The 17,884-nt window shown below is 53.8% G+C and overlaps 3 protein-coding genes across 3 annotated transcripts; all 3 read left to right on the top strand.

The window, feature by feature from the left end:
- Window positions 1-7,161: 7,161 nt before the first annotated feature.
- LOC112876965 lies at window positions 7,162-9,363 on the top strand. Its single transcript, XM_025941155.1, has 4 exons — window positions 7,162-7,841; window positions 7,938-8,165; window positions 8,274-8,984; window positions 9,083-9,363. Exons 1-4 carry the CDS (start codon window positions 7,368-7,370, stop codon window positions 9,101-9,103), a joined length of 1,434 nt encoding a protein of 477 aa, XP_025796940.1. The 5' UTR covers window positions 7,162-7,367; the 3' UTR covers window positions 9,104-9,363.
- A 2,972-nt stretch (window positions 9,364-12,335) lies between these two features.
- Window positions 12,336-13,451, top strand: LOC112872880 (late embryogenesis abundant protein D-34-like). Its single transcript, XM_025935916.1, has 3 exons — window positions 12,336-12,713; window positions 12,816-13,148; window positions 13,290-13,451. The coding sequence occupies exons 1-3, from the start codon at window positions 12,336-12,338 to the stop codon at window positions 13,449-13,451; spliced, it is 873 nt and encodes a 290-aa protein (XP_025791701.1).
- A 1,400-nt stretch (window positions 13,452-14,851) lies between these two features.
- LOC112872881 (sulfate transporter 3.2-like) lies at window positions 14,852-17,212 on the top strand. The gene is made up of 5 exons (XM_025935917.1): window positions 14,852-15,206; window positions 15,311-15,756; window positions 15,844-15,957; window positions 16,057-16,173; window positions 16,265-17,212. Exons 1-5 carry the CDS (start codon window positions 14,852-14,854, stop codon window positions 17,210-17,212), a joined length of 1,980 nt encoding a protein of 659 aa, XP_025791702.1.
- Window positions 17,213-17,884: the final 672 nt, after the last annotated feature.

Here is a 17,884-nt window from a genome sequence, read left to right on the forward strand (position 1 = left end):
GTAAGGCTGCATTGTTCGATCTCTTGATAGTTCTCAGTAGATCTCACAATTTATCTGGTGTTTATCATAGAGTTATCGGCTTTTACTAATCTTTTAATGCAGCGATCCGTTAGCCGATCTCTTTACTAATTTTCACTAAAACTATCAAGTTGTCATTAATCTTGGAGTTTGTTGCGAGTAAAACTTATCCGTTGATTCACTTGAACCAATCTCATTAGTTCAAGCTGTCTTGGTTAGATCCGATTCATGGATGATGTTATTAGGTCAAGTCTTATCAATTAGATCTGTTTGTCTCGTGACGACGACATGGTTATAATGACTCGATAGTCACAATCGGCCCTCTTGGCCGATTTTGGGCTTCATGCTAAGCACAAGATCCGATCGGTCAAATGCATCGGTTGATTCTACTTGATTTATCGTGCTGCTGTTAGCGCTGTCTCGGTTAAGTCCGATCCGACTAATGGTGATGGTAGATCTGGTATGGTTAAAGGACCGAATTTAATCGTGAAATTCTTGTTGTAATCTTGCTTCGGATGATTCGGCTTCATAGCTGATGAATGTATAGGAATTGGACAGCTCAGGCCGCTGTTTATAGAACTATTCAGAATCCCAGCTGATGCATTTCTTGTTATTTTACTGACTAGATTTCTTTTCCCTTATCAATTGCAGATCAAATTGACTGACATGTCCTGAATCTAATTTGCAGGACCTGAGATAAACAGAGCTCCCAGACCTTAGCGTGTCGTGCTCCGCAAGATTTACCATCCGATTTTTACAGCAACACATTCTTTACCCTAACTTTTTCAAATCCCAAGAGGATGTTCTTCCTATGTATAGACGGTGATTGAGGACACCCTAACTGCTCTGCTGAGTATATGGTAACCCGCTTCTACGCACACTCTCTGATGAGGGCGTCCCTCTCAGGTGAGCATTCCACTTATCTATCACGGTAGGGTTTTTCAATCCTTAATTGTTATTAGGATTTCTCTGACTGGTGCACATGAGATGCTCGGTGTGTGACATGCGCCTTTAGGGTCAATAGAAATTTAAAACTATGGTACACCTAATGTATTTTTACTTGCTTTCTTTTCTACATCAGCCCATTGCAATGTGCAGTGACGACCATCTGTACCCATCCAATCCATTGCATGTCAACGTACGCATCATTCTTTTTTCTCAGCAATCAATGGGACAATTGCCATAGACTATATCAACAAAATCCGCTGAGCTGATAAACTAGCTAGTTGTTGTACACAGCTTGTTAAACTCGTCATCTTCTTGACCACTCACACTGACCTATGAAAAGAGATTAGTCCTGTTAAATTGACAAATTATATTACAGGAGGTAGTATCTCAAAATTGATATGTAAAAATATTGATATTATAAAAAACTAGGATTAGATGAACATCCAACAACTCATATAGTATCAAAGCTTCAATATGAATCGTTTTGGAGCCTGAGGGGTAAAGAAGTGTCCAAACGATTGAAAAATAAAAAATTAATACAAATGGATGCGACGGACCAGGCTAGCCAGGCAGCCTGCGCAAATGGACGCGACGGCGCCGACCAAGATGAGCTGCAGACCTGCCGCACATGAAGGCGAAGGTTCTGTATGGTGGATGCTGCCTGGAGCTTCTATGCTTGGCCACCGAGGTGAGCAGCAGCACGCGGAGGATGAGGTGAACAGGGGAGCAACAAAATACTAATGGGCACCGGACCTTGTTTTTGCCTCGCTCCAAGTTTTCTAGGCATCGCCGGCTATAGCGTGAGGAGTGATGCTCTAATCCTCTCTCTCCTCTTTAGACATCACTCCGGGCACGCGGTGTGGAGGGGCTTAATCGCTCGGACGGCACGTTTATCTTCATACTCGCACCACACATATAGGCTCACACCACATGTTCGTGACTTCTACTTGTTATCCTTTCCTCGTTTGGCAACAGCTTCTCCGCCCACATCGCCTCGTCTCACCAACTCCTGCAGGTTCGTCTGCTTTGTACCATGCTGCCTCGATGCTAACCAGCGGCAGCAGTCACATCTGCTTCCCTGGCACCACGCTGCCTCGTCGCTACCAGTGGCGGCGCTCCCAGCTGCCTCCCCCGTACCCTGCTGCCTGGTCGTTACCGGCTGTAGCCTCCCAGCTTCCTCTCCTCACGCCCCGATGCATTATGGCCCCCACTCAAATCACGGTCGAAGCCACGTCACGTGCCGTTGGAGGGGCGGCGGTGCTCCAGCGCATCCACAACGCTGGCCTCCCTGGGATGTACGGCGACGAGGAGGTAATCACTATGTTGTTGCAATACATAGTTGGAGATGTTGTAGTATCATGTGGCAAATGTTGCAACACTCATTTCCTTCATGTTGCAACTAGTGATATCATTTGTTGCACCAGTGTTTTTTTTTATGTTGCTTAAGGTGTTTTTGGATGTTTCAATATCTGATTTGCAAGGTGCTTATTTCCTAGAGAAAAGGATTCAGATCAAATGTTTGCTCGAAACATCTCCATTTGTTGCAGTGGTAATTTTTTTCTTTGGATCTTGTGAGATCGGATACTATTGAGTTTCTAGTTTCAACATATATTTTTGATGTTGCAATATGTAACTATAGATGTTGCAACTTCTATCGTTCCATGTTGCAACGACTGTTTAATGGAAAATTTTCCCATTGGATATCCAGACGGTAGCAGCGCGGTATATCATGTAGCTCAGCGCCTTCGATCCTGATCCCCGCCGCCTCCTTTCCTCACATGTTTGTGGTACTGAATGAGTAGTCTCTTCTTCCTACTATAATAAATTCAGAGTTTCTCTTAAAAATAACAAATTCAGAAATAAAACACAAGCGTGCACGCAAGGCTATCACTTTGAGTCCAGGTGGATAGGTTCACCACCAGGAGATACAATTTAGCTAGTTCGTAAAGAAAAAAGATAATTCAATCCAAAGCTTACAAATCTTTTAGCCAGTATTGTAGCAACAGTCACACTAAACCGTAAACCATTAGAGTTAATCAAAAAGGTTGCCAGAGTTACATTTGAAAAAGATAAGGTATTTGTATGTATATAGACAACTTGCAGCAAAACGAAACAATCACCAAAAAAATCCATAACTGGGTCATGGACGAAAATGAGCTTAAACAAAGTACTCGTGTTTCCATTTCAACACTGAATACAGGACAGGAGGTGAAGAAAGAAGCGCACACCAATCTAGCTAGTAGTCCACGGTACGTCCAAATCGCAGTTGAAAAAAAAAGCCTTCTCCTTTCCATCGCCATCGATCGTTCCGGCTGCTGGCAGCTGCCTTTGCATTGATCTGCCAGGCCCAAGATTTATTCGTTGGAGCCACGATACGATCGACCTGTCATGATGCATGCCCGTAGATACGTATTGCCGCGGTGGATGGGAGGTGCAGCAAAAACCAGTCGAAACCTGCTGAACCAAATCCAATCATCTCCTCCTGCGGCTCTCCATCTACCCAGCCATGAAAAAAAAAATCCCCTAGCCACTAGCTCCATCTGCATGCACGCCGAGCCCAATCATCATCTTCAGCAGCTCGTTTTTTTGCGAGAGTAGTAACCTCCCGACCTGGCTGCAGATGATGACACTCGACACAGTACCAATGCAATTCATAATGCAGATCGATACTGATACTGCAGATGCCCATGGCCTAGCCCTCTCTAGCCGCGGCGCTGGTAGTGTAGGGCGCCGTCCGTCGTCCTTTTTATTCCTGCGAGCACATGAGCGGCACATGCTGGGAGAGGAAGCGGACATGGACGGATGACCGGGAGCAATGTCGTGTGGTGGCAGCCCGGCCAGTCATCAGCGGCGCCGCGCGCGCGTCTTTGTTCTCTTCCACGCGCGTTTCTTCTTCTTCATTTCCTGCGCTAAATGCTTCTGCATGTACCCTCAACAGGGCCCGCTCTGAATGAATTCTGCATGTACCCAGAGGCCTCGGTTCATCAGTAGCGGTAGGCGGTACCCACTGTTCAGCTGTGGTACTACGTTGCTGTGATGGGGTGGGTTCATGTTTAGCTGTCTCCATGCTGGCAGTTTCAATGTCATGCTCAAGCTGAACCAGAGTTAAAACTCCACCACCGACACGCACACGTAGCACTTCTTGAAAAAAAAGAAGACACGCACCCGTAGCGGTCACAATTGGGACCGGACGGCCATGCGGTTACTGAATGCCGCAGATGCTGACGGATCCAGCTAAGGCAGTTGAGAAAATTCTCTATATGCCATTGAAAATTTAAATCATACTTTCTGTGCTATTAAAATTTAGATCATCCCTACAGTGCTATTAAAAATTTAACTTCATCCCTTACCTGCCATTGAACTTATTTTTGTCTCCACGAGGCCAACACGGGGGTCAGATACAGCAGGAACAATGGAACAAATTCCTGGCGGACCAGGCAGACGCATGTGACCGCCAACCACCGAACGCACAACGCTGCTCCAAATCATGCATCCAAACAAAAACATCGAGACTTATATATATGTACCCAGTAATGATTCATATTCACATGGCATAGGAGGGGTGAAGAAGGGATAAAATCTTGAGGAAGATCAAGCTGCAGCAGCGTATGGACAGGTGATGACAACGGAAGAATCTACTTCGGTGTTGAAAAAGGGTACGAGGGACGACAAGAGACCCTGTCAAGAACCACATGGTACATGGACACATGGTGCTTGTAAGAAACAATTAACATGTGTAAAAATGCATACCTATGTACTGTGTACCACCTAAAGATGCAGCTCCATCCTCAACTCAAAATGTATCATTTTCTTTATGTACATCAATCACATAAAAGGGCTTGGTTTCGGATCATGATCCAATAATGTACATATACCATTTTTTTAATTATTAGAAAATCACATCATATCAAAAAAAGCATTATTAGGTCTACAAATCACATGGCACACCGACCCAACCAAAGCATGTGAGACCATGGCCGGACTATACTGATCGGTGCAGAGGTCCCATGCACGGCCACACACAATGACAGAAGGGCACATACAATCACGTTGAAAATGAAATGGGCAGTTTCTTATGTCTCGGGCGCAAATATTGGGCGTCAATTTTGCGCGTGCCGACTGCTGACAAAAAAAAATTAGTATGACCACCAGCTAGAAGAAGTTAGAGAGATTAAACACACAACTACTCTGTAGAATTCTTTTTAAGTTGTAAAGGGATCTGAATAGTTGTACTCATCCTGGCTCCTGCCTTTTTTTTTTTTGAGGTTGCACACGACTATGTAGGATTTTTTAGGTTGCCCTAGTGCTCTAGTGCTAGCTCTTGCATATTTGCTTTAAGTTTAAAAAGTTCAAATATGGAGACCCCAGAAAAGGCCACGACAAAGTTCAGAAGATGGAAAGAACTAAGAAGACCCCGTGCTCGCAGAAACGGACTGGCCGCACACCAGATGAGCCGCGAGTAACATGCATGGACACATCTTCCGGTCGGGCTCGCTCGCCCAGCGCACAGCACTTGCCATAATCAAATCATCCATCTCCCTCCCCTCACATCCAGCCACAGCCAGCCAGCCTTGTTAAGAACTTGGGATCGTCCCCTCCACCACGTTCCCGTCCCGCCCCGCCGGCCCGAGCACATGGCGCGCGATTGATAAGCTAGCTCTCGCCTCGGTTGACTCGCCCGCTGTGCTGTACCTCTACCTGTTATGTTCCGCCGGGTGCCGGGGTGGGTGGCTCGTCGGGTTGGTTGGCTGCCTGCCGGTGGCGACCCATCGACTGCACTGTCCACTGTTAAAAAAATAATATATAGAAATGTCCTATTTTTTCACAGGTGGATAAAAGGTAACCCGTTCCTATAAAAGAAGCGGGTCTACTATAACAGTTGACCCGCTTCTTGAAAAAGCATTTCTAAGCTGTCACCCGCCTCTAAAAATTTTGAAAGCAGCGCCTCTAAATATTTCTCTGGAGAAGGCGCCATTTACATGGGTTCCACAACGCACCCACCGCACTTCTCCTTATCCTATCATTCGCAAGTTGCAACAATCTCTCCGTCCCTCTCTCTGTCCCCGCACTCAGTCTCCGTCCCTATCTCTCTCGCCCTATCTCTCGCTCGCTTCCCAATTCGATCTCGGCCAGCCGCCGGTGCCCCTCCCTCCTACAGCGCCACCATGGACGAAGTCGTCAGCCAGGTAACCATGCATCGGCTCCTCCTCAGCTCACCCAACTCTCGCTCTCTGCTCGCTTTCTCTGATGCGACGGCGACCGGGCTGGGTGGCTGCAGATCCTGGAGAAGCAGGTGTTGTCGGCCGCGAAGGCCATGGAGGACAAGCTCGATGAGGAGATCAACGCGCTCGACCGCCTGGACCCGGACGACATCGAGGCCCTGCGGGGGGAGGCCGAGCTCCAAGGCCAGTGAGCGGCCAGGGGGAGGCTGCGCTCTAGGCGCGCCTGCAGAACCTCGTCGAGCAGAGGGTCGTGTGGGCGTACGACATCTTCTGGTAGGAGTCACGCGGCACTGGCACCGGCCGCGCCATGCTCGAGCACTGCTGCAACGGCCGCACGCCGCCTCCGCCAGGGAGGCCACCACGGTGGCAACAAAGAGGAGCGTGGCGCTGCTGCGGCTCCATGCGCTCCGCCTCGACCGGGTCACCGGCGCCGAGATGTACTTCCTGGCGTCCATGTACTTCTCATCCTGAGGGCGTAGGCGGGCCGGGGCACGCACTGGCCTCTGGCCGCCACGCCTGGGCCATTGTGGATTCGCTGGCCTAGGTGGTACGTCCATGCGTCCCTCATCCAGTCCGCGGGGCTTTGCACCGTCATCTTCCTCCCGTGCAAGGGTAGCGGCGTCAAGCTCAGCCTTCTCCGAGCGTGCGCTGCCGGCGTGGGGAGGCGGGTGCCGCGGTGGTTCCACACATGGGGGCACAGGTGGCGCCGACGGCGGCGTGGCTGCGGCCGGCACGGGGCCAGCATTTTATTTTCCTTTTCTTGTTTTTTTAATCAGTTTCTGGGGGTGGGTCACCTCTAATCCGTCTCTGAAAATACATTTATAGGGACAGGTCAGGGATGACCAAGGACGGGTGAAGTCATGGCCCGTCAATAAAAATATATTTACAGAAGCGGATATATATTATCTGCCCTTGTAAAGAAGGGGAGGGACTGGTACCACACCCGTCCCTGCACGTACAACTTTATCCGCTCCTAGAACCCGTTTCTCTGTAGCAGTGGTCTGTCTACGCTCCGATCCTTCTTCCCTCATCGTCGAGGCGTCGAGGCGGTAGCTATAGTATATAGCTGCGCCGCGTCGTCTTGTCTCATGTGACTGACCGAGCGAGGTGGACGTACGCGTGCGTGATTCCGCCGGGTAGGTTGCTTCCGCGCTTGGATTGGAGAAAGGTCGATCGGCGATGGGGAAGGCGGGGCGGTGGCTCAAGAGCATCCTGGCGGGGAGGAAGGACGGCGGCGGCAAGAAGGCGCCGCCGCAGCAGCAGGACGGCGACGCCACGCCGCTGCCGGCGGCCAGCAGCCCCCGGGAGAAGAAGCGATGGAGTTTCCGCCGGCCCGCGACGGAGCAGCAGCAGCAGCAGGGGAAGAAGCCCGCCGCTGCGCTGTCCCCGCTGTGGTCCATGGACCCGGCGGCGGCGGGGATCGCCGGCGTGTCGGTGTCGGGGCGCGAGCCTGACGGGCTCGACCAGAGCAACCACGCCGTCGTGTTGGCCGTGGCCGCGGCGGGGGCCGCCGACGCCGCGGTGATGGCTGCCGCGGAGGCGGCCGCCGAGGTGGCGCGTCTGGCGGCGGAGGAGGAGAGCGACGTGTCGGCGATCTGCGCCGTCGAGGAGGCCGCCGCCGCCAGGATCCAGGCCACATTCAGAGGCTATCTAGTGAGTGAATCCGGGAATTACATCACAGACCTGTCACGATCGCAAGCACCCTTGTGATTGTGACCGACCACTGAGCTGACGAACATGATAACGCAGGCGAGGAAGGCGCTGTGCGCGCTGCGCGGGCTGGTGAAGCTGCAGGCGCTGATCCGTGGCCAGCTTGTACGGCGGCAGGCCACCGCCACGCTCCGCCGCATGCAGGCCCTCGTCGACGCGCAGTCCCGCCTGCGGGCGCAGCGCGCGCGCATGGTCGACGCGGACCATGTCGCCGCCGCCGCCTACCAGCGCCGGTCGCCGCAGCACCCCAGGCGCCGCAGCTCCTACGTACGTGCCGTGACCAGCAACGTCTCGCGCCTCACCAACTTGGCACAAAGTCGGTCGGAGACACGCCTGCTGAGTGCTGACAGCTTGCTCTTCTGTACATGCGCGCAGGAGATGGACCGGTCCGGCGAGGAGCACGTGAAGATCGTGGAGGTGGACGTCGGCGACCCGGCGTGGCGCGGGCGGAGCAGCTGCTCCGCGGCGGCGACAGAATCCAGGGAGCGGCGCTTCGCCGAGTACTACTGCTACGGCGGCGGTGGCGGGGGCGGCGGGCAGTGCTCGCCCGCGCCGTCGTCCGCGGCGTTCGGCGCGGAGCTGAGCCCGCAGCACGCGTACAGCGGCCACTTCGACGACGCGTTCGCGTTCGCCGACCACGCGGCGGCGGCGGGGAGCAGCCCGTACGTGTCTCCGTACGACGCGTGTGACGGGTACGGCGCGGTCCCGAGCTACATGGCGAACACGGAGTCGTCCCGCGCCAAGGCCCGGTCCCAGAGCGCGCCGCGGCAGCGCACCGACGGCGCGGCGGGGGCGGCGGCGCTGGAGCGGCAGCCGAGCCGGCGCCGCGGCGCGCCCAGGAAGACGATGCAGCGGTCGTCGTCGCACATCGGCGTGCCGGCGGCGGTCGGCGCGTGCGGGTACGGCTACGGCTACGGCTACGGCTATGGTTACCACCACCAGCAGCAGCAGCAGCAGCAGAACCCCTGGGCGGGCGTGAGGCTGGACCGGTCGAGCGCGTCGCTGGTGGGCAGCGAGTGCGGGTCCACGAGCTCCGTGCTCACCGCCGCCACCGTCGGCTACTGCCGCTCGCTCGTCGGATTCGAGGTGCGTGCCGGCGAGCTACACTACACTTTAAGATCCTGATGAACTCAAAACAAAGATTGTTTTGTTCGTTCCCTTTTAATTTTGAGCTGCTGCTGCAGGTGCAGAGGGGGCGCTACTGAAGCTGATCGAGCAGCTTGCTGCGGGGGATGGCGACTCAACAATGCGGCAGTACACAATGTAATGTATCAAGAGGAGTTGTTGTTGTGGTGTTTCAAGGCACCCTGCAAAATGTTGAAGAAACTAAAATCCATCTGTTTCCGGTGTCTGCTGATGGCTTGCATGGGATTCTTACCTCTAGGCCTCTAGCTGCAAGTTTTTTTTTTATCTAGCTTGCAAGCCATGTGTAAAATCGTAAACGTGAACAGCTAGCCTTCCAGAATCTTGTAATTGCCAAACGTTTTCAGATCGAGTGCATCTATCAGAATCATATGGGAGAAGGGAGGCGATCAGGCAGAGGCAACTCGCAAACAAACTAGGAATGCAGCTAGATTCAGGCCTCTGCATGCAGCAATGGCAGACGAACGATCTGCGGCTCTCGTAACAGAGTTTCGTGAGAGAGAAGGTCCCATGTGCAGTGTATGATATTTGGAATCCAGTAGCGATGAAGCCAGCAAGGCCTACTACCCCGCCAGTGCGATCAAACTGCTGCTAGGGCCTCGGGGCATCCTGCTGTTTGCCTTTCCGGCTGGACGACGGCCGCATTCGGCCTCCGTGCGACTCCACTCCCAGCCGTGCGAAATCCATCGGCATCCATGGCATGGCATGGCATGCCAGGACCAAGCCTCGACTCATGCAGACCATCCGTGCTAAATTATAGCACACGAGTATTTGTGCTAACTGGTTTTTTATTAAATCATCAGATTTCATGATTGAAAAGCCACCAAATTTGAAATCTGGTTTGTAACGGTGCAAGCATGTTACAACTTCACGTGGCTTGAAGCTGGGCTGGGGGTGGCCGGGTCCTCTGCTCGATCGGCCGGCTGCCTCGCCGCCCCGTGGTACGACCTCGATCGGTTGCTAGCTACTTAGCTAGGGTAAAACTCGGAAGTGAACTCGTGGGATCTAAAATTATCCATGAATATATTCACAATTGGTGCTGCTCTCGTCGTCGTGGAGCAGCCAAGTTTGTGGTGGGAACAATATTATCAAAAACTTGAGGCACCAAAAGTAATTTATAGAAGGTGTGCATTGCTTCATGTGTTGTTTATACTTTTTAATTTTTATCTAGGTAAGTAAAAATTACGTATCTAGAAAAACCAAAAGACGCAGGAAGTACTTACACACTATTTATGTACTCTTTTATGTTTCTTTTATTAGGAGTTTGGTCGTACAGGTTGGAACATGCCGGTGAACTAGCTGTGAAGCAAGCGGCTAGGTTTTGTATTCCATTATTCTTAATCCAAAAGAGCAACTGCCTATCTAGAGGCTCTCGAGAAACATATGAGAAATCACGTGCTAGCACTGACTCCCGAGAAACATACATAGCAGAAACTTATTGCGTTGGTTTCGGTCGATGGATCAGTAGTAGAAATTCTGGTACGTGTTGAAGGTCTGGCCGGCCAGCCATCCCGCCGGCGCAACGTCCAGGAACTGGATGTACTGCCCGCCGGTGCTGGTCACGGCGAAGCTGAGCTCCTGGGATAGTATTCTTCAGAAGAGAGATTGGGGAAAGCAGCTAGGGTTCTGGACACTTCATCATCCTCTCCCTCTCTAATCGTTCCAGATTATTACTAGTATCACAGCACGAATAGGCTTGGCCCAACACAAGCATCGCACGGTTCAGCTTGTTACTGGGCTTCCAAAGTCCTTTTCCCCACAGAGAAATTGATCTCCAGCGTCATGAATGATCATCATCGCGGATATGGGCGATCCATCCCTTTTCACCAGCACCCTCGCAATGATCTTCTCTCAGCGTATCAAGGGACTACTTTGGAACTGGACCAACAGGATGATCAGAAATGTAAACATCAGGGATTTCAGAACTCATCACTTCAGGAGTAAAAAGTGGCCGATGGTGCCTCATGAATTAACTAGAAACTTTGCCCTCAATTAGGGATGTGATAAAATTATATGCACGATATGGGGCAGGCATGTACTAAACTAAAACTTTAGGTTATTATCGGTGGAGGTCTAGTCTACGGATATTCTGGTAATGAAGAAGCTAGGATTGTGGTTTAAAAAGATCGTATCAGGTCGATGTAAATCTTTTAATTTTAATAAAATTCTTGTTATTATTGAAGAAAAACGTGAATGAGAGTTAACAAAGAGAGAGAAAAGAGTGCGTGCCTTCTACCGTGAAGACGTTGTTTCACAATAATCGAATTGGATCAGATTGGGATTCTTGTTGGGAATCGTAACCTCCGGACCCAGTATCGAAGGTTATGGGCGAGTCGGGAATCCGGAGATCGCGTGATGACTAACCTCCGACCATAATAGGTTTGGATACGATTGTTCTTTTTTAAGGAAAGGAGGTAATGGGGGCGAAGGCGTCCCAAGGGGCCAAGTCATGACCGCTCCAGGAAGGGGAACCTTCGATTACGGGCGTCAAGGCCCAGGAAGAAGCCAAAGGCTACCATCGATCGCCAAGAAGCCGAGAGGGCGCCGAGTTTCACAAGGAAGCCCCGACCGAAGGTCACGGTCAAGGCAGTCACCCCAAGATGAGGTCAGAGGATACCTTTGACGGAAGAAAGGTGACTGGATAGAAGAAAGAAATTTGTACACTCTCTAGTTAGAAAATGCCCCTACCACCAAAATATACCACCAATATTTCAGGCAGATAGGGCCATTCTGGGAAGTATATAACGGAGGTAGGAGGTATAAATACTCTTTTTTTACCGTAACCGTGATGATTTTTTACGATTTTGTGAGTGCATACAAAGTTATTCGATTAAGAAAAGTAAACCATTTTTCCATTTCTATTTAGGACAAGTCCTTCGGACCCTAACAATTCTAGTATTTGACTATCATGTCATGCTGCATGTTTGCAAATTGGGAAAGGAACAACTAACTCTATGCTCTGTGCAGCTGATTGTATGTTGCCAGACGCTTGTTCATCAGCGCACCGCCGGACGCATGATCGATGCACGACACGTTGTGCCCCAGAGCCCATTTTGCTCTGTCCCCGTACGCTCGTTCCAGGCACCGCCTGGGGCCGGTGCGCAGCCGCCACGTCGCAGCGCCGGCGCTACGTGCCGGTCCGCGCGGCCGCCCACGTCGCTCGCCTCCTCCCATACCCATCCCCTCTCATTCAGCTCGCTCGCCCCCACTAACCAGCCACGAGCGGGTCAAAGCTCAGAGCACTGACGACGACGCTTCCCGCACCCAGCAGCTAGCGAAGCTTCACATCCCAGGATGAGCCAGGAGGAGGAGCGTCTGAGGAGGCAGCCGGCAAACCCCGACGGCCAGGGCCAGGACCGACCGGGCGGCGGCGGCGGCGCCGATCCCGTCCGCTACGGCGACGTGTTCGCCGTGGAGGGCGAGCTGGCGAGTACGCCCATCGCGCCGCAGGACGCGGCCATGATGCAGGCCGCCGAGAGCGCGGTGCTCGGGCGGGCGCCCAGGGGCGGGACCGCCGCCATCATGCAGTCCGCGGCCCGGCGCAACGAGCGCCTCGGCGTCGTGGCGCGTGACGAGGCGGCCACTGACGGCGCCGCCGCCGAGTGCGGCGTCGCCGTCACCGAGGCGCGCGTGCCGGGCGCCCGCGTCGTCACGGAGTTCGTCGCCGACCAGGTGGTATCATGTTAGCCGTGCACCGTGTTCTTGATTCCAAGCTGAGAGCTGAGCCCGCGCGCTGACTCTGCGTTCACGCCCATGCGTATACATGTAATGCAGCCTGTCGGGCAGTACACTGAGGCGGTGGAGGACGACGCCGCTGACGGCGCCGCAGCAGAAGTAGGCGAACTCGGAGGCGGCGGTCAAGCAGGCGCGGCGAGGGACGGGACGAAGATCACGATTGGCGAGGCGCTGGAGGCGACGGCGTTCTCGGCTGGCGACCAGCCCGTGGAACCCAGCGACGCGGCGGCGATCGCGGCGGCGGAGGCGCGTGCGAGCGGGACGGACGAGGCCCCGCCGGACGGGCTCGCCGCGAGGGCGCGCGCGGCCGCGGACGCCAACGCCTTGGCGCTGCGCGAGGAGGACAGGGCCACGCTGCGCGACGTCCTCGCGGTACGCCACGCGTCCTTCCTCACGAGGCGGCCGGAGAGTAGCAGACACGTGCACGCGTGTCGTGTTTACTTACTTGTTTGCACCTTGTGTTTGTGACGACCTGCCCACGTACTGACGTACACGGTCTGTGCTCGCACGCAGGATGCGACGTCGAGGCTGGGCGCGGACAAGGAGGTGGAGCGTGAGGACGCGGCGCGGGTGGTGGGCGCCGAGGTGCGCGGCGACCCCGACGCGGCGGCGCGGCCCGGCGGGGTGGCCGCGTCCATCGCCACCGCCGCGCGGCTCAACCGCGGCCGGCAGTGATGATCCCCAGTAACCTGGACCGTCATCATCCAATGTCTGCGTGCGCAACTGTGGCTGCAATTGGCCCTCTATGGCCTGTATACAGCCTCGCAGTAACTGAGCGAGTTGAATAATGGGAACACGAACCGAAATATGGACTGCCGATGCAACCACTTTCATTCGTACGCCCATTCCGGCGAAATTTTTTTTTACCACAGGTAGCATAGACGGAGATGTTGATAAACACGCATATACACTCATCCCTATAACTCATCCCTATAAATACACGTATGCAACCCTACCCTTATAAACACCTTCGAGAAACAGAGCGGCTAAAAAATGGATGCTTAGACCGATATCAGCAGCGAAGCTATCGGACCTTGCAATTTGAAAAAGCGGTGTGCAAACGAGGGAGCACCAGCGATTTTACACGGGCGGATAGCAACGCTGCTGATATCAGCCTTAATAGCTACAGATAGATGACTGATGAGCTGAAAAAAAAAACTCTAGACATATCAAGCCTCCTGGGTTAATAGCTACAGATAGATGACTGATGAGCTGAAAAAAAATCTAGAGATGTCAAGCCTTGATGACTGCTGAGCTGAAAAAAATCTAGAGATGTCAAGCCTTGATGACTGATGAACATCAACATCTGCATACATAGCATGGCAGGACCGGCCTCAACCTCCAAATTTTCCTCGTTCCGGTCTATTTACACGATAACAGTTCAGCTATAGGGGATGGCCGTTGATAATTCCGGCACATTCAACATTTCAAGGATGGTAAAGAGTCTCAAAATTTGAATTATACTTTTAAGAATCAAGCACGAAAAGATCAAATTTATTTATATATATTCTTAAATTAAGAATGATTAAAGGTTGAGTTAGATTATGAAGTGATCAATAGGACCACGATCCGCCACCTAGAACGGAGGTAAGGTATAATCCTTTTTACCTCTTTGGAACCTAGGATTCACAAAATATATGAATAGGAAAATTATAGGATTGTAGTGCAAATGCAACTGAAATCCTACAAGATCGTAGAACACAGAAAAATTACAAAACATACGTTTGAATGCTATGCTCGATCGACCTCGATCAGATCAGGTACGCGCGCAACGCGCAGCGCAGCTTCAGATCTGGTTGCGTTCGGAGTGGGAGCAGCCGAGTACGAGTAGAAGCAGTAGGGAGCGGGATCGGACTCGCTCCATCTCCATTAACGACTCGGCCGGCTCATCCTTCCCGTGCCACTATATATATTCACCCTTCCCGTCTACGTCCTCGCAAGTCTCACAACGATCACCATCCCAAATCATCATCTTCTCCGCGCACCAGGCAGGCAGGCACCTGCAGAGAGATCCAGACGCTAGCTAGCACGCGCCCACCGCTCGCCCGATCGACGTGCGTGTATTTCCGGCCAGCATGGTGCTTGGGGGCCACCAGATCGTCGTCGTCGTGGCGCCGGTCGCCCCCGGGCGGCTCCCGCCGCGCGTGCCGGTGCCACCGCCGCGCTCGTTCCTCCGCACGGTCGGCGCCAGCCTCAGGGAGACGCTCTTCCCGGACGAGCCGTGGCGCGCCGTGGCGCGCGAGCCCGCCGGCCGGGCGCGCGCGCTCGCCGCGCTCCGCTACGCGTTCCCCTGCCTCGAGTGGCTGCCGGCCTACTCGCTCGCCAAGCTCCGCGCCGACGTCATCTCCGGCCTCACCGTCGCCAGCCTCGCCGTCCCTCAGGGCATCAGCTACGCCAGGCTCGCCGGACTCGATCCCGTCGTCGGCCTCTGTGAGTACTACTGCCCCGACCCTACACATCTACTACTTGCATCATAAATTGTATGAATCGTGTCTGACTGCCACGTGGCGCGCTTTGCCATCTATCTGCTGCAGACTCGAGCTTCGTGCCGGCGCTGGTGTACACGGTGCTGGGGAGCTCGCGGGACCTGGCGGTGGGCACCATGGCCGTGGGCTCGCTGCTCTTCGCCTCCATGCTCGGGCCCGCGGTGGCGCCCGCCGCGGAGCCGGAGATGTACGCGAGACTCGCCTTCACCGCCACCTTCTTCGCGGGTGCCTTCCAGGCCGCGCTGGGCCTGCTCCGCCTCGGCTTCCTCGTCGACTTCCTCTCGCACGCCGCCATCGTCGGGTTCATGGGCGGCTGCGCCACCGTGGTCTGCCTCAGCCAGCTCAAGGGGTTCCTCGGCCTCCCGCACTTCACCCACGACACCGGCCTCCCCGCCATCATGGCCTCCGTCTTCTCCCAGACGGGGCAGTGGCATTGGCAACCATTTGTTCTTGGATGCTGCCTCTTCCTCTTCCTGCAAATCACTCGATACATCGTGAGTACCTGCCTACTAAAGTACTAAGATACAAAATCATACGTGATTTGCATTGCCTGACGATACGATGCTCGTTGGTTTTCACAGGGAAAGAGGAAGCCCATGTTGTTTTGGGTATCGGCGGCGGCGCCATTGGTGTCGGTCATCCTCTCCACCGTTCTGGTCTACCTCATCCATGGGGAGAAGCACGGAATTCAATCGGTGAGCTCACTCATCAACGAACACACAGCGCATGACGCGTAGCACTAGATCGAGACTATCTGTATGACTAAACTTGGCAACGTCCAACTGATGTTCTAGATCGGCTCAATCAAGAAGGGCATAAACCCGCCGTCGATCCACAGCCTGCTCTTCTCGTCGCCGCACACGTGGCTCGCCGCCAAGACCGGGATCATCACCGGCATCATCTCCCTCGCTGTAAGCACCTCGATCGCCTTCTCATATATCTGACACTTCGTGCCACTTAATTATCTTCGGCTACTGATCGATGCATGGTTGCGCCGTGCAGGAAGGGTCTGCGGTGGCGAAGAGCTTCGCCATGGCCAAGAACTACCACGTCGACGGGAACAAGGAGATGATCGCCTTCGGGGCGATGAACATGGCGGGGTCCTGCACCTCCTGCTACCTCACGGCGGGGCCCTTCTCGCGGTCGGCGGTCAACCGCGACGCCGGCTGCCGGACGGCCGCGTCCAACGCCGTCATGGCGCTGGCCGTGCTGGCCACGCTCCTCTTCCTGACGCCGCTCTTCCGGCACACGCCGCAGGTGGCGCTCTCGGCCATCATCGCCTCCGCCATGCTGGGCGTCGTCGACCTCCGCGCCGCGGCGCGCCTCGCGCGTGTGGACAAGGTCGACTTCTGCGTCTGCCTCGGCACCTTCCTGGGCGTCGTCTTCGCCAGCGTCGACATCGGACTCATCGTCGCCGTCGCGGTGCTGGTCCTCCGGATCCTGCTCTCCGTCGCGCGGCCGCGGACGACGGCCCTGGGGAGGGTTCCGGGCACCACGGTGTACCGGAGGATGGACCAGTACGACACGGCCCGGGGCACGCCGGGGGTGCTCGTGCTGCGCATCGACTCGCCCATCTACTTCGCCAACGCGAGCTACCTGCGGGAGAGGATCGCGCGGTGGATCGACGACGAGGTTGACCGGATCAGGGCCGCCGGCGAGGAGAGCCTGCGGTGCGTCGTCCTGGACATGGGATCCGTCGCGAGCATCGACTCGTGCGGGACCAAGATGGTGGAGGATCTCAAGAAGAGCGTCGACAAGAGACGTCTGCAGATTGCGCTGGCGAACCCCGGGAGCGAGATCATGAGGAAGCTGGACAAATCCGAGGTGCTCCAGCTCGTCGGCGACGAGTGGATCTTCCTCACTGTGGCCGAGGCCTGCGACTACGCGCAGAGCAACTGCAAGGTTGGAACTGGTTTGCAAAGTGTCGCGTCTCCTGATGAGATGGTCTGAAGCTCTGAACACAAGATTGGTCAGCGAAGTTGTCCGATCAGTGCCTGTACGGCCACAAGGCCTTCCCTTTTTTGGTAGAGCCAAAGTTGATACTGTGTCTCTGTAGTAGTTGTCTGATCACTGACTGTACGGACACAAGGCCCTCTTTTGGTAGAGCCATAGTTAATACTGTCTTTGTAGTTCTGCTATGAGCAGCTTTTAACTTGTAATGCTAATCTGAAATCATGAATTTGGAGGTGGAAAAACTACATTGGTGCGAAAGATGGACAAAATTTTCATATCTGCCGTGTACAGTTGCAAAGAGCAGTAACCTTCTCCAAAACTTCGGACAGAAGCACAAGCTACAGCACCGTTATCACTGCATACTTGTGAACACAAATAGTACCGAAATAAATGTTTTCACAAGCAATTAAGCATGCACAGCTTGCTGGATAGAAAGAGCCGTCCTATTTTTTTTAAAAAAAAACACACACACACAACCTGATGCCTCTTTATATCACAGGAGATTGACAGAAACAGAAATAACCGATTTCACTTCATTACACGAAATTATATTGTCTAACTTCTGCAGAATCTAAAGGAAATTGGGATAGGGGTTGGATATCAAATGCCCTGCCGCTGCAATGCGAGCCTGTAAGCAAAATGCACTGCATAGGCCATCAATATGAAGCA

The sequence above is a fragment of the Panicum hallii genome, chromosome 9 (genome assembly GCF_002211085.1).
Source record: "Panicum hallii strain FIL2 chromosome 9, PHallii_v3.1, whole genome shotgun sequence".
Taxonomy (NCBI): domain Eukaryota; kingdom Viridiplantae; phylum Streptophyta; class Magnoliopsida; order Poales; family Poaceae; genus Panicum; species Panicum hallii.

Excerpts from the sequence above, each read along its gene's own strand:
- LOC112876965 (XM_025941155.1), top strand. The coding sequence starts at position 7,368 with ATGGGGAAGGCGGGGCGGTGGCTCAAGAGCATCCTGGCGGGGAGGAAG. Across the intron at positions 7,842-7,937 it reads CCACATTCAGAGGCTATCTA|GCGAGGAAGGCGCTGTGCGC; the intron begins GTGAGTGAATCC and ends ATGATAACGCAG. Across the intron at positions 8,166-8,273 it reads CCAGGCGCCGCAGCTCCTAC|GAGATGGACCGGTCCGGCGA; the intron begins GTACGTGCCGTG and ends ACATGCGCGCAG.
- LOC112872880 (XM_025935916.1), top strand. The coding sequence starts at position 12,336 with ATGAGCCAGGAGGAGGAGCGTCTGAGGAGGCAGCCGGCAAACCCCGAC. Across the intron at positions 12,714-12,815 it reads CGGAGTTCGTCGCCGACCAG|CCTGTCGGGCAGTACACTGA; the intron begins GTGGTATCATGT and ends CATGTAATGCAG. Across the intron at positions 13,149-13,289 it reads CGCTGCGCGACGTCCTCGCG|GATGCGACGTCGAGGCTGGG; the intron begins GTACGCCACGCG and ends GCTCGCACGCAG.
- LOC112872881 (XM_025935917.1), top strand. The coding sequence starts at position 14,852 with ATGGTGCTTGGGGGCCACCAGATCGTCGTCGTCGTGGCGCCGGTCGCC. Across the intron at positions 15,207-15,310 it reads CGATCCCGTCGTCGGCCTCT|ACTCGAGCTTCGTGCCGGCG; the intron begins GTGAGTACTACT and ends TATCTGCTGCAG. Across the intron at positions 15,958-16,056 it reads AGAAGCACGGAATTCAATCG|ATCGGCTCAATCAAGAAGGG; the intron begins GTGAGCTCACTC and ends CTGATGTTCTAG.